Here is a 17194-nt window from a genome sequence, read left to right as displayed (position 1 = left end):
TCACCTAATTGTGGTTGCAGGGGTCGATTCATAGTTCCTGGCCCCGCCTCTTCACTAGCCGCTAGTAGGTCACTCTTCCTATGTGTATGTGCTTGTGTGTTTTGTGTGTGCCTGTGTGTTTGTTTTCTTGGGTGAGCCTCCACTTAAGTAAACAGCTTTCGTACATAAGTTAATTTTATTAACAAACGCTAAGTTCATATGGATCATGTAGAACTAAAGTTATTTTTTTACATAAAACCTGCAGTGGTAAAATAAACAGATGAAAAATATGAACATGTTTATTTGTACATCAATAAAGAGAGTTTCGGGCAGGTCCAGTTGAGTGTAGGCGCCACAGATCACTCCTCGCGTCCACACTGCATTCTGTGATGTCACAACAGCCATCTCTTTCTTTACTGACTCACGAAATCATAATAACACGATTGCCTCACACCCATATAATATCTTATTGACCTTCGCGCCCTATGTGAGGCAGGACGTAACTGTGGTCCTCACAGGTCAAGGGGTCACGGCCCAAGTTTCTAAGTGTCAGTCATCCAGTGTTGCTGCATCTAACACAAGATTCTTATAAACAACATAAATATCATAATGGACCACACACATAATGGATCCACCGGGAGGCCTAGTCGTGGACCTGGCCGCGGGGACGTTGATCCCCGGAATACCCTCCAGGTAGAGTCTGTTTTCATAACTTTTGTCTCTTAATGCCCACAAATTTACGTTTCCACACACAGATGATAAAGTCTTCATCTTAGGTTACAACCACGCTGTTATACTGAACTACCCACCTAAAAGTTCACATATTTTGCACACTAGATGGCACTGGTAAGCATCCTACCCACGGCTGCTGCTCTAGCACTGCACTGAAGTTCAAAGTAGACCTAGCTAACACTTAACACTTTCTCAGCTATAGTTCCTGTCATTCAGCTTTTCCGTCACACTTAGATCCTTATCCTTTTCCACTTTCCACTTCTTGTTTGGTTTTCTGCCCCTGAGAGCTACAATGACCTTAACTATTGCCACTACGATAAGGGCGACCCCCAGAGTCACGAGGATGCCCGTAGCCACGTCGACGAGGGTGAAGGGGAGGGTGAGAGTGCGGTGTAGTGCAGCTGTACGTTCCAGGGGCACCTCCGCACTCTCGTTCACCCACAACACCGGCAGGATCAGGTTCGGCACATTCCTGAAGCTGGGTAGGTTGCCGTAGCGCCGTAGAACCATGTTCACCTGGATCCTCTTGGCTGCGCGGAAGGTGACACCAGTTGTGGGTTCTATGTCTAGGTAAGTCTCGTGTTCCTTTTCCTGAGGGTTCAAACCAACCACTTCCTGGGCGTCTTTGGGGTTTCCTTGGTAGAAATGCGGCGTGGACATGACGACAGGTGCTCCCTTCCTGCACGGAGACACGTTGATCATAGAGGCGCGACAGGTAAAGTTATCGTGGCAGTAGCAGTAATTTTCGGGGGCGTCACTGAGAAGCTGTGCTGGCAGGACATAGCGGTAGAGTGTCAGGTGACCATGGGTCACCTCCTTCTGGAACTCAGCATAGATAGAACGACACAATTCCGCTGTGTATAACCACAACTTTTCATGTTTACTCATGGGTCGAGGGAACTGGTTGCCGGTGGTGCCGTTCAGCAGGTTGCAAGAGTTACCGCCCCACATGTCTTTTTTCCAAAACTCTAAATTTTCTTTTCCTCTCCACCTGACGATGTTCTGATATACGGCCATATCTTTCACTCCTGTATACACTGTGTACGTCCCATCATTAGAGTTATTTTTGGGATAAAAAAAGCCGAATTTACCTGTAGCGTGGATGGGGTCGTTAGTGAGCGACGCCAGCTGCTTCAACAAAGGTTCGTCATAACCATGGAACAGAAGCTCTCCCACAGATTTCGTAACAAAGGGTTTCACGTCAAAACGCACGAACCATATTTCTATGGGGACTCTGAGGGCGGATGAAAGAGCCTCGAGCTTGGCACCTAGTGACATCATGACAGCGTTGATGGTGGTCACTTGGTCATTCTCCTTGTGGCCCTCAGACAGGTCTTCTCGGAAGTAAAAGGTTTTATTTTGTAGGTACGTGACCGAGCCTTCTTGGTCGTGGAAGATGAGATCATATTTTTGCTGCTTCTCCTCGTAGGTGTAGGGTCCTACTTGCTGCAGCACTGGCACCGCTCCCTCCAGCACTGCTTCGCTGTTGGTTACGTTGAACAGCCAAAATTGCATGAAGATCGGCACAGGCGGTGACTTGAAAGACTCCAGCGTGTTGGAACCAGGGACGAGGAGGAGCTTGTTAGAGAGCATCTTGTCGAAGACGCTAGAGAAGCAGAGCTGGAAGATGAGGGTGCCGGCGATCAGGACCACCCCAACCACTACCAGCACCATCACCTGCACCACCACCTGCATCCTGTCTGTCTTGTCTCACACACACGTGGTACTCACAACACCTGCACCACACACCTGCGAATGGTCTCACAATGCCTCATGAGTAACTCACGTGTGCATTTTCGATACGTAATAATTAGTACACGTTTTGTTTGGTAAACGTCACTAAAGCACAATAACGCGAGCAGCACTGGTGCGGTGCTTTGCATATATTTAGCTGCCGGTACTTGTGGCTCAAGTGTGGTGGAGGAACGAACACTGGTGCCAAGCAGAGGTGAGTATCAGTGCACACTGCACCAGTACAGGCGGACGCAGAGTGGCACGCACTCACCAACACACACCCAGTCTTCAACTGTGTTGCTTGTTGTGAGTGAGGAACACGTGTTGCTTGGGGTGAGTCAGAAGCACGCGTGTGTTGCTCAGAGTGAGTCAAGACCACGCGTGTGTTACCGCGTGCTATGTGGGGGATCAAGCACCCTGCTAGCTGCCTCGCTGTGTGTCTGCCAGTCCTGTCGCAGCTCCGCCTGGCTCTCTCCTGCCGGTGTAAACACACAGTGGTAGCGTGCTGCAGTAGCTTGTGTATGCGTCAGTGTGTGTGTGTGAAGTAGTGGGGTGTATGGCGGAGGACACTCACCAGCTGACGCTTACCATGTGACTGAGGAAGTGCGGCAACCAACACTAGCTAGCTATCTCGCCACCTCATTCACGATACTACCAGGCCCACCACACCCTCCCTCCACATCCCTCCCATCTATCCCCTCCCACCACGTACCACCCATCCCACTCCCACCTTACTCCCAGCACTCGTGTTGCCAACGGAACACGGGCTACATAACTGCTATTACTGGGTTAATATTAATCCTACTCTAACCGTCCGACACTTGATTGATTTGATAGTTCTGTTAAGAGCTCCAACACTCATCCTATGAGTGAATACACAGTTTATGATGTAATATACTTTTTTTTTACATCATGGATGCCGCAGCTGAGAGCCACAGGTCTCATGAACAAAAACTTCACAGAGCGGGTCTTCCTGTGACTAACAAGTCAGAGAAAATGTTCAGTGACGCATAGAATAACCTTCCGGCATGTCAACGATTATAAATGAACATACAAAACTATAGAAACATAATACTAGGCTTCTGATCCTCGTTGACAAAACAAGCCACAATGGTGGTCATATTTTTACAAGTGGATGCAGTCAATAAATTAATTAATAAGTGAGTTTGTATTTTAGCTTTATGTATAAAACATATAATCCTTTTTCACAATGCTATTGAGTTCATAGGGATGTTATAGACACATAAATTGCACATTATGTATTTTTAACCCAGGATGACCCAGTAAAGTCAAACAATGAGACTTATTGCCATTATTTTGTTAAATCAGTGTTTCACCTGTACACTTCCAGTCAATATATATTAATAGTAGTATTTATACATTACTTCTCTCAGTGTACATACACCGAGATAAATACAACTAGAAATAGGAATTACATTTTGTTTATGGTTTTGTTTTGCTGATGCAGTATGTCACTATGAAACAGTATATTGTTGATGCAATACTGCCACTCACACATTATTTTGGATAAGATCTACAACAGTGAGCCGCTCACTCCTATATCTGTTATTATTATTATTAATTATTATTATTATATTCGGGGAAGCCCTAAACTCGTAAGGATCATACAGCTCGTGGAAAATAAAGGATAATCAGGGATGATTCGAGGAAGCTAAATGTTACTCCAGGTTCTTGGAGCAGGGCCCTTTTTATTTTGTTGTATTGTGATCTAATTAATTAAAAAATTATTTGCACAAATATATTTTAATAAAATAGAAAAAGTAAAGTTATTTGGCCCCTCCCATAAAAGGGGGATATTATCCCAAGTGCTGGAAATTGTGGATGTTCGTCTTTCCTGGTCGATATTTTCCCCCTGAGAGCCACCACTGGACCAGAGCGTTGTGTGGTAACCTCGTATCAGCAACACCACTGTAACTGCCTTACCAGCAAAGAGGCGAGCCAGGAGCTGCGACTCGACCCCTGCAATCATTGGCAGTGTGCCCAGGATATGACGTCCAGCTGGACTGCAGTTCCTGGTATACAGTGCCTACCTCAACAGTTTGGAATTCAACAGCAGTTGATTTTAGGATCCACGTGTAGTATCCCTTACGTGTTGGGAAGCTCTGGAGTGCTTGTATACCAAGGTCAGATAATCTGAGAACCGTAATGACAGTAAGGTATATTTTCCAGAGATACTATCTCCTAACCTAGCAATACTAAGTTTGACCTTCGATATTTACCTTGCGAAAGTAGTCACACTAGATTACCCCCTACCTTAGTGCACAAGTTTGAGTAGTTTGCTGAAGCTTTAGCTGCCAGCCCTGAAAAATGCAGCTTGGTAAGTATAAGAACGACTATGTCTCACTCACAATCAAGATTTTATCAGCAAACTTCACACCACCAAGTATGACATCAAACTTCAAGCACCCACAAGGACATCAAAGAAAAGTTATATTGTCACGCATAATGTCAACAAGATTGGACCCCAGATACCTGGTGTCAGACCATGTTGCTGAACCCCGTCGACTCTTCAGCAAGCTAATATCTGCTGAGTGGACAGGTCCAGTGCCTCCCCTGCCCTTCATCTTGTATTTCACTTCATAGCAAGTACAACATCCTCGCATATGCTATAAATGTCAGCTTTGAGGTTATGTTGCTAAGAGATGGAACGCCCCTTCTCACTGTTTGACCTGTCAAAGGTAACTTTCCCTACCCCTACATCAGCTGTCAAATGTGACCCTCTCTACACCTATTTCACCTGTCAAAGGTAACCCTCCCTACACCTGTTTCACCTGCCATCGATAACACTCCCTACTGTTTACTACCGCAGCAGTATGAGATTGAAAAAACTTAGAAGATAAACACTGGTGCCTGGGTAGACATCATCGACCACTTCATATGATGGTTGATAACCTACCTAGCTGTGTTGGCCAGCCACTCTTATCATCACCTCTCATTATCAGACATAAACTGCTTACACCTACCTCTCCCCTTAAGCGTATATAACCAGTGCTATCGTCTGTCTGTAGCCTAGGTGCGGACAATGTTTCTAGCTTGCTACGGGGCATATGGGCGAATAATCTCCTATCACTTCATCAGCACCAACAAAATGTGATCCTTGTCAGTCAAAATCTTTTCGCCTAGTCTTTACTAAACACTACAAAAAATATCCATGGGAGAATTAAATTTATTAAGAATCCTTGATATATATATTCTTGACACTGAAATATCAAAATAGAATGGAAATTTAACTTCTGGCGTTGCTTAATTACGTTGATAATGAAAAGATAAGTCTGTCTTGGGAGACAGTAGAGGTATAGAGAGATAAGATATAAGTAGCCTTCAAAGGACACTCCGTGGAAGATGGCTTGATGCGGGTTAAGGAATCTTAATGAATGTAATGGAACTGCCCTCCCTTTCATCTAATAAAATCTATTTCTCCTGTTCACGGAGACATGGAAATTCCCAAGTGATAGAATCTCCAGCTTTGTTAGAAGGAAACCCATGGAGTTGCCGTAGCTGATGAACCTTTAATGCAACACTCCAGGATATCTTCACTGGCCTCCTGAAGTCTCCCAGCCCAGGCTGATACACTGTAACACTACGTATGTATATAACCCATCCTGTCTGATGGAATATGGCAGGGAAAACATAGCTAGCTTTTGTTCCCACTGTGTAACTGTCACGTAGAATAGTGTAGCAGCATATTGTTGGTGCAACCAGTTTTGCTAAATAAAAATTTCAAACAAATGCGTACCATTCACCAGCAAATGGATGATTTATGTGGACTTATAGCCTCAACATATAAATAATAATAATAATAATAATAATAATAATAATAATAATAATAATAATAATAATAATAATAATAATAATAATAATAATAATAATCTAGGGTGTTGATAAGAGGCATCTCCTTATCGAAGACGACTTTGACACCCTTGTACTTAGTTTTCACAGAAACAAGGTTACTGTCCAGTGTTATCTAAAACAATACCAGGTACTAAGAACCTGAGACACTGTACCTGTGGTTCAATCTTGGGTAGGGACCAGACGTAGGGGCACGTCTCCTGACACTGACCCCTCTTCTCGTAGTATTAAAATAGGTGCCAGAATGTTAGGAGAATGTTATGTGGGACGGGGACCTGGGAATGACAGTGATAATTCACACTTCTAGGCTTGCTTGTGTTGTATTGGGTTAATACATACATACATACATACATACATGCATACATACATATACATATACATATGTATATATGTATAATATATATATATATATATATATATATATATATATATATATATATATATATATATATATATATATATATATATATGTAAATATATATATATATATATATATATATATATATATATATATATATATATATATATATATATATATATATATATATATATATATATATATATATATATATATATATGTATATATATAGAAAGAGAGAGAGAGAGAAATATATACACTTCTGAGTGTATATACCTTACGAGAGAGACCTGTGTATGTATCCCGGGATATACAGCCTGTGTGTGTGTGTATCAACGTTGATACAGGTAAGATAGTTATTTTCAAGTAAGATACATAGCACTAGCAGGTTCACAGTACTTACCAGCTCTTACAAAAGCTACATAGTTATGTATAGCATCTCGGGCAGTGTTAAATTAAGACTAATACTTGCCTGGTTGGTCAGTGTGGTTTAAAGCCTATCGACTACACTAGGCTCATTAAGGCTGCACGTCACCTGATCACAACCAGTAGAGAAAACTTTAATACCTAAAATAAAGATGAAAGTAAACTCTCTGTATATATACACTAAAAGAAATATATCTCTCGGTGTATATATCTCGTGACTGATATTAACAGTATAAACATGCAAAATATATTACACATTATATATAAATGTAAAACGGGATAATATAAAAAATATATATTATAATAAATTAAAACAAAAAAATAATTTACTGAAAGACATTCACTTAAGATTATAAGTCGAAATTAACATTGAGATAATTTAAAGGGTAAATATATATTTACATTAAAAAAAAAATTTTGGTGTAATTTATAATTTGGGTGTATATATTAATGCAAAATATTATTAATTGTTTGCAGCAAATTCACTAAATAAATACACCTTTTAATAACTTTTTTGTTTAAATTCGTTGGTTACGTTATTTTGTTAATTCATCTGGTGGATTATTACGCAATCTTAACTATTTAGTTTTCATGTCGTTTCTACGACGGTTGAGACCACCAGGAACACCAGAGTGGTGTTCTCTGTGTGTTGTTTGTGTGTTGTCTTACCCACCACCAGGAACACCAGAGTGGTGTTGTTTGTGTGTTGTTTGTGTGTTGTCTTACCCACCACCAGGAACACCAGAGTGGTGTTGTCTGTGTGTTGTCTTACCCACCACCAGGAACACCAGAGTGGTGTTGTTTGTGTGTTGTCTTACCCACCACCAGGAACACCAGAGTGGTGTTGTTTGTGTGTTGTCTTACCCACCACCAGAGTGGTGTTGTTTGTGTGTTGTTTGTGTGTTGTCTTACCCACCACCAGGAACACCAGAGTGGTGTTGTTTGTGTGTTGTCTTACCCACCACCAGGAACACCAGAGTGGTGTTGTTTGTGTGTTGTTTGTGTGTTGTCTTACCCACCACCAGGAACACCAGAGTGGTGTTGTTTGTGTGTTGTTTGTGTGTTGTCTTACCCACCACCAGGAACACCAGAGTGGTGTTGTTTGTGTGTTGTTTGTGTGTTGTCTTACCCACCACCAGGAACACCAGAGTGGTGTTGTCTGTGTGTTGTTTGTGTGTTGTCTTACCCACCACCAGGAACACCAGAGTGGTGTTGTTTGTGTGTTGTCTTACCCACCACCAGGAACACCAGAGTGGTGTTGTTTGTGTGTTGTCTTACCCACCACCAGGAACACCAGAGTGGTGTTGTTTGTGTGTTGTTTGTGTGTTGTCTTACCCACCACCAGGAACACCAGAGTGGTGTTGTTTGTGTGTTGTTTGTGTGTTGTCTTACCCACCACCAGGAACACCAGAGTGGTGTTGTTTGTGTGTTGTCTTACCCACCACCAGGAACACCAGAGTGGTGTTGTTTGTAGTGTGTTGTTTGTGTGTTATCTTACCCACCACCAGGAACACCAGAGTGGTGTTGTTTGTGTGTTGTTTGTGTGTTGTCTTACCCACCACCAGGAACACCAGAGTGGTGTTGTTTGTGTGTTGTTTGTGTGTTGTCTTACCCACCACCAGGAACACCAGAGTGGTGTTTGTGTGTTGTCTTACCCACCACCAGGAACACCAGAGTGGTGTTGTTTGTAGTGTGTTGTTTGTGTGTTGTCTTACCCACCACCAGGAACACCAGAGTGGTGTTGTTTGTGTGTTGTTTGTGTGTTGTCTTACCCACCACCAGGAACACCAGAGTGGTGTTGTTTGTGTGTTGTTTGTGTGTTGTCTTACCCACCACCAGGAACACCAGAGTGGTGTTGTTTGTGTGTTGTCTTACCCACCACCAGGAACACCAGAGTGGTGTTGTTTGTAGTGTGTTGTTTGTGTGTTGTCTTACCCACCACCAGGAACACCAGAGTGGTGTTGTTTGTGTGTTGTCTTACCCACCACCAGGAACACCAGAGTGGTGTTGTTTGTGTGTTGTCTTACCCACCACCAGGAACACCAGAGTGGTGTTGTTTGTAGTGTGTTGTTTGTGTGTTGTCTTACCCACCACCAGGAACACCAGAGTGGTGTTGTTTGTAGTGTGTTGTTTGTGTGTTGTCTTACCCACCACCAGGAACACCAGAGTGGTGTTGTTTGTGTGTTGTCTTACCCACCACCAGGAACACCAGAGTGGTGTTGTTTGTGTGTTGTTTGTGTGTTGTCTTACCCACCACCAGGAACACCAGAGTGGTGTTGTTTGTAGTGTGTTGTTTGTGTGTTGTCTTACCCACCACCAGGAACACCAGAGTGGTGTTGTTTGTAGTGTGTTGTTTGTGTGTTGTCTTACCCACCACCAGGAACACCAGAGAGGTGTTGTTTGTAGTGTGTTGTTTGTGTGTTGTCTTACCCACCACCAGGAACACAAGAGTGGTGTTGTTTGTGTGTTGCCTTACCCACCACCAGGAACACCAGAGTGGTGTTGTTTGTAGTGTGTTGTTTGTGTGTTGTCTTACCCACCACCAGGAACACCAGAGTGGTGTTGTTTGTAGTGTGTTGTTTGTGTGTTGTCTTACCCACCACCAGGAACACCAGAGTGGTGTTGTTTGTAGTGTGTTGTTTGTGTGTTGTCTTACCCACCACCAGGAACACCAGAGTGGTGTTGTTTGTAGTGTGTTGTTTGTGTGTTGTCTTACCCACCACCAGGAACACCAGAGAGGTGTTGTTTGTAGTGTGTTGTTTGTGTGTTGTCTTACCCACCACATTTATTTAGCCACAGGTACACATAAGTACAATTATCATACATAGTCTACCTGGAGGGTATTCCGGGGATAAACGCCCTCGCGGTCTGGTCCATGACCAGGCCTCATGGGGGATCAGGGCCTGATCAGCTAGGCTGTTACTGCTGGCTACACGTAGACCAACGTACGAGCCACAGCCCGGCTGATCCGGCACCGATTTAGGTATTCGTCCTTCTTGAAGACAACCAGGGGTCTACTGGTGGGTTCATGTGCTTAATAAACATCCATAAAATTATTTGAAACATTATTTGGGGGCGTCAGAAGTGAGTTTTTGTCTCATAATGTTAGTGAGAATAGTAGCGTAGTGGTCAGTTTTATCCGTGAGTATACTTAGAGTTGGGACCATCTTGGTGCAGACATGATCAAGGATTTAAGATGATGCTTGAGTGATTCTAGCGGACCTGGTGATCGAGGGAGTTAGCAGGCAAGACTACATGATGTTAAGAAAGATTGATGCTTGTGGGGTTATTTGCTTGACCAAGATTAATGATGAAATCTCCAGTGTGAGAGATACACACCCTTGGGTGTATATATCCTGAGATACACTCCCTTGGGTGTATATATCCTGAGATACACACCCTTGGATGTATATATCCTGAGATACACACTCTTGGGTGTATATATCCTGAGATACACACCCTTGGGTGTATATATCCTGAGATACACACCCTTGGGTGTATATATCCTGAGATACACACCCTTGGGTGTATATATCCTGAGATACACACCCTTGGGTGTATATATACTGAGATACACACCCTTGGGTGTATATATCCTGAGATACACACCCTTGGGTGTATATATCCTGAGATACACACCCTTGGGTGTATATATCCTGAGATACACACCCTTGGGTGTATATATCCTGAGATACACACCCTTGGATGTATATATCCTGATATACTCACCCTTGGGTGTATATATCCTGAGATACACACCCTTGGGTGTATATATCCTGAGATACACACCCTTGGGTGTATATATCCTGAGATACACACCCTTGGGTGTATATATTCTGAGATACACACCCTTGGATGTATATATCCTGAGACACACACCCTTGGATGTATATATCATGAGATACACACCCTTGGGTGTATATATCCTGATATACACACCCTTGGGTGTATATATCCTGAGATACACACCCTTGGGTGTATATATCCTGAGATACACACCCTTGGGTGTATATATCCTGAGATACAAACCCTTGGATGTATATATCCTGAGATACACACCCTTGGGTGTATATATCCTGAGATACACACCCTTGGATGTATATATCTTGAGATACATACCCTTGGGTGTATATATCCTGAGATACACACCCTTGGGTGTATATATCCTGAGATACACACCCTTGGATGTATATATCCTGAGATACACACCCTTGGGTGTAAATATCCTGAGATACACACCCTTGGATGTATATACCCTAAGATACACACCCTTGGGTGTATATATCCTGAGATACACACTCTTGGGTGTATATATCCTGGGATACACACCCTTGGGTGTATATATACTGAGATACACGCCCTTGGGTGTATATATCCTGAGATACACACCCTTGGGTGTATATATCCTGAGATACACACCCTTGGGTGTATATATCCTGAGATACACACCCTTGGGTGTATATATCCTGAGATACACACCCTTGGGTGTATATATCCTGAGACACACACCCTTGGGTGTATATATCCTGAGATACACACCCTTGGGTGTATATATCCTGAGATACACACCCTTGGGTGTATATATCCTGGGATACACACCCTTGGGTGTATATATCCTGAGATACACGCCCTTGGGTGTATATATCCTGAGATACACACCCTTGGGTGTATATATCCTGAGATACACACCCTTGGGTGTATATATCCTGAGATACACACCCTTGGGTGTATATATCCTGAGACACACACACCCTTGGGTGTATATATCCTGAGATACACACCCTTGGGTGTATATATCCTGAGATACACACCCTTGGGTGTATATATCCTGGGATACACACCCTTGGGTGTATATATCCTGAGATGCACGCCCTTGGGTGTATATATCCTGAGATACACACCCTTGGGTGTATATATCCTGAGATACACACCCTTGGGTGTATATATCCTGAGATACACACCCTTGGGTGTATATATCCTGAGATACACACCCTTGGGTGTATATATCCTGAGACACACACCCTTGGGTGTATATATCCTGAGATACACACCCTTGGGTGTATATATCCTGGGATACACACCCTTGGGTGTATATATCCTGAGATACACGCCCTTGGGTGTATATATCCTGAGATACACACCCTTGGGTGTATATATCCTGGGATACACACCCTTGGGTGTATATATCCTGAGATACACGCCCTTGGGTGTATATATCCTGAGATACACACCCTTGGGTGTATATATCCTGAGATACACACCCTTGGGTGTATATATCCTGAGATACACACCCTTGGGTGTATATATCCTGAGATACACACCCTTGGGTGTATATATTCTGGGATACACACCCTTGGATGTATATATCCTGAGACACACACCCTTGGGTGTATATATCCTGAGATACACACCCTTGGGTGTATATATCCTGAGATACACACCCTTGGGTGTATATATCCTGAGATGCACACCCTTGGGTGTATATATCCTGGGATACACACCCTTGGATGTATATATCCTGAGATACACACCCTTGGGTGTATATATCCTGGGATACACATCCTTGGGTGTATATATCCTGAGATACACACCCTTGGGTGTATATATAATGGGATACACATCCTTGGATGTATGTATCCTGAGATACACACCCTTGGGTGTATATATCCTGAGATACACACCCTTGGGTGCATATATCCTGAGATACACACCCTTGGGTGTATATATCCTGAGATACACACCCTTGGGTGTATATATCCTGGGATACACACCCTTGGTTGTATATATCCTGAGATTCACGCCCTTGGGTGTATATATCCTGAGATACACACCCTTGGGTGTATGTATCCTGAGATACACACCCTTGGGTGTATATATCCTGAGATACACACCCTTAAGATAAGATAAGATTTCGTTCGGATTTTTAACCCCGGGGGGTTAGCCACCCAGGATAACCCAAGAAAGTCAGTGCGTCATCGAGGACTGTCTAACTTATTTCCATTGGGGTCCTTAATCTTGTCCCCCAGGATGCGACCCACACCAGTCGACTAACACCCAGGTACCTATTTGCTGCTAGTTGAACAGGACAACAGGTGTAAGGAAACGTGTCGAATGTTTCCACCCGCCGGGAATCGAACCCGGGCCCTCCGTGTGTGAAGCGGGAGCTTTAGCCACCAGGCCACCGGGCCACTTACCCTTCGATGTATATATCCTGAGATAGACACCCTTGGGTGTATATATCCTGGGATACACACCCTTGGATGTATATATCCTGAGATACACACCCTTGGGTGTATATATCCTCTGATACACACCCTTTAGTGTATATATCCTGAGATACACACCCTTGGATGTATATATCCTGAGATACACACCCTTGGGTGTATATATCCTGAGATACACACCCTTGGGTGTATATATCCTGGGATACACACCCTTGGATGTATATATCCTGAGATACACACCCTTGGGTGTATATATCCTCTGATACACACCCTTTAGTGTATATATCCTGAGATACACACCCTTGGATGTATATATCCTGAGATACACACCCTTGGGTGTATATATCCTGAGATACACACCTTTGGGTGTATATATCCTGAGATACACACCCTTGGGTGTATATATCCTGAGATACACACCCTTGGGTGTATATATCCTGAGATACACACCCTTGGGTGTATATATCCTGAGATACACACCCTTGGATGTATATATCCTGAGATACACACCCTTGGGTGTATATATCCTGAGATACACACCCTTGGATGTATATATCCTGAGATACACACCCTTTTTTGTATATATCCTGAGATACACACCCTTGGATGTATATATCCTGAGATACACACCCTTTGGTGTATATTTCCTGAGATACACACCCTTGGATGTATATATCCTGAGACACACACCCTTGGATGTATATATCCTGAGATACACACCCTTGGATGTATATATCCTGAGATACACACCCTTGGGTGTATATATCCTGAGATACACACCCTAGGGTGTATATATCCTGAGATACACACCCTTGGGTGTATATATCCCGAGATACACACCCTTGGGTGTATATATCCTGGGATACACGCCCTTGGGTGTATATATCCTGAGATACACATCCTTGGGTGTATATATCCTGGGATACACACCCTTGGATGTATATATCCTGAGATACACACCCTTGGATGTATATATCATGAGATACACACCCTTGGGTGTATATAACCTGGGATACACACCCTTGGATGTATGTATCCTGAGATACACACCCTTGGGTGTATATATCCCGAGATACACACCCTTGGATGTATATATCCTGAGATACACACCCTTGGGTGTATATATCCTGAGATACACACCTTTTGGTTTATATATCCTGAGATACACACCCTTGGATGTATATATCCTGAGATACACACCCTTGGGTGTATATATTCTGAGATACACACCCTTGGGTGTATATATCCTGAGATACACACCCTTGGGTGTATATATCCTGAGATACACACCCTTGGGTGTATATATCCTGAGATACACACCCTTGGGTGTATATATCCTGAGATACTCACCCTTGGGTGTATATATACTGAGATACACACCCTTGGGTGTATATATCCTGAGATACACACCCTTGGGTGTATATATCCTGAGATACACACCCTTGGATGTATATATCCTGAGATACACACCCTTGGGTGTATATATCCTGGGATACACATCCTTGGGTGTATATATCCTGAGATACACACCCTTGGGTGTATATATAATGGGATACACATCCTTGGATGTATGTATCCTGAGATACACACCCTTGGGTGTATATATGCTGAGATACACACCCTTGGGTGCATATATCCTGAGATACACACCCTTGGGTGTATATATCCTGAGATACACACCCTTGGGTGTATATATCCTGAGATACACACCCTTGGGTGTATATATCCTGGGATACACACCCTTGGATGTATATATCCTGAGATACACACCCTTGGGTGTATATATCCTCTGATACACACCCTTTAGTGTATATATCCTGAGATACACACCCTTGGATGTATATATCCTGAGATACACACCCTTGGGTGTATATATCCTGAGATACACACCTTTGGGTGTATATATCCTGAGATACACACCCTTGGGTGTATATATCCTGAGATACACACCCTTGGGTGTATATATCCTGAGATAAACACCCTTGGGTGTATATATCCTGAGATACACACCCTTGGATGTATATATCCTGAGATACACACCCTTGGGTGTATATATCCTGAGATACACACCCTTGGATGTATATATCCTGAGATACACACCCTTTTGTGTATATATCCTGAGATACACACCCTTGGATGTATATATCCTGAGATACACACCCTTTGGTGTATATTTCCTGAGATACACACCCTTGGATGTATATATCCTGAGACACACACCCTTGGGTGTATATATCCTGAGATACACACCCTAGGGTGTATATATCCTGAGATACACACCCTTGGGTGTATATATCCCGAGATACACACCCTTGGGTGTATATATCCTGGGATACACACCCTTACGTGTGTATATCCTGAGATACACGCCCTTGGGTGTATATATCCTGAGATACACATCCTTGGGTGTATATATCCTGGGATACACACCCTTGGATGTATATATCCTGAGATACACACCCTTGGATGTATATATCATGAGATACACACCCTTGGGTGTATATAACCTGGGATACACACCCTTGGATGTATGTATCCTGAGATACACACCCTTGGGTGTATATATCCCGAGATACACACCCTTGGATGTATATATCCTGAGATACACACCCTTGGGTGTATATATCCTGAGATACACACCTTTTGGTTTATATATCCTGAGATACACACCCTTGGATGTATATATCCTGAGATACACACCTTTGGGTGTATATATTCTGAGATACACACCCTTGGGTGTATATATCCTGAGATACACACCCTTGGGTGTATATATCCTGAGATACACACCCTTGGGTGTATATATCCTGAGATACACACCCTTGGGTGTATATATCCTGAGATACTCACCCTTGGGTGTATATATACTGAGATACACACCCTTGGGTGTATATATCCTGAGATACACACCCTTGGGTGTATATATCCTGAGATACTCACCCTTGGGTGTATATATCCTTAGATACACACCCTTGGGTGTATATATCCTGAGATACACACCCTTGGGTGTATAAATCCTGAGATACACACCCTAGGGTGTATATATCCTGAGATACACACACTTGGGTGTATACATCCTGAGATACTCACCCTTGGGTGTATATATTCTGGGATACACACCCTTGGGTGTATATATCCTGAGATACACACCCTTGGGTGTATATATCCTGAGATACACACCCTTGGGTGTATATATCCTGAGATACACACCCTTGGATGTATATATCCTGAGATACACACCCTTGGATGTATATATCCTGAGATACACACCCTTGGGTGTATATATCCTGAGATACACACCCTTGGGTGTATATATCCTGAGATACACACCCTTGGGTGTATATATCGTGAGATACACACCCTTGGATGTATATATCCTGAGATACACACCCTTGGGTGTATATATCCTGAGATACTCACCCTTGGGTGTATATATCCTGAGATACACACCCTTGGGTGTATATATCCTGAGATACACACCCTTGGGTGTATAAATCCTGAGATACACACCCTTGGGTGTATATATCCTGAGATACACACTCTTGGGTGTATACATCCTGAGATACTCACCCTTGGGTGTATATATCCTGGGATACACACCCTTGGGTGTATATATCCTGAGATACACACCCTTGGGTGTATATATCCTGAGATACACACCCTTGTGTGTATATATCCTGAGATACACACCCTTGGATGTATATATCCTGAGATACACACCCTTGGATGTATATATCCTGAGATACACACCCTTGGGTGTATATATCCTGAGATACACACCCTTGGGTGTATATATCCTGAGATACACACCCTTGGGTGTATATATCGTGAGATACACACCCTTGGATGTATATATCCTGAGATACACACC

The 17194-nt window shown here is 43.0% G+C and overlaps 1 protein-coding gene across 1 annotated transcript; it reads right to left on the bottom strand.

The window, feature by feature from the left end:
- Positions 1 to 264: 264 nt before the first annotated feature.
- LOC138854177 (lysosome membrane protein 2-like) lies at positions 265 to 3089 on the bottom strand. Its single transcript, XM_070095729.1, has one exon. The coding sequence runs from the start codon at positions 2404 to 2406 to the stop codon at positions 904 to 906; it is 1503 nt and encodes a 500-aa protein (XP_069951830.1). The 5' UTR covers positions 2407 to 3089; the 3' UTR covers positions 265 to 903.
- Positions 3090 to 17194: the final 14105 nt, after the last annotated feature.

The sequence above is a fragment of the Cherax quadricarinatus genome, chromosome 51 (assembly GCF_038502225.1).
Source record: "Cherax quadricarinatus isolate ZL_2023a chromosome 51, ASM3850222v1, whole genome shotgun sequence".
NCBI classification, from domain to species: Eukaryota; Metazoa; Arthropoda; class Malacostraca; order Decapoda; family Parastacidae; genus Cherax; species Cherax quadricarinatus.
Note: the sequence above shows the minus strand (reverse complement) of the source record. Positions and strands in the feature narration are given on the sequence as shown.

Bases quoted from the DNA above. Each gene is read 5' to 3' on its own strand.
- LOC138854177 (XM_070095729.1), bottom strand. From the start codon at position 2,406: ATGCAGGTGGTGGTGCAGGTGATGGTGCTGGTAGTGGTTGGGGTGGTC.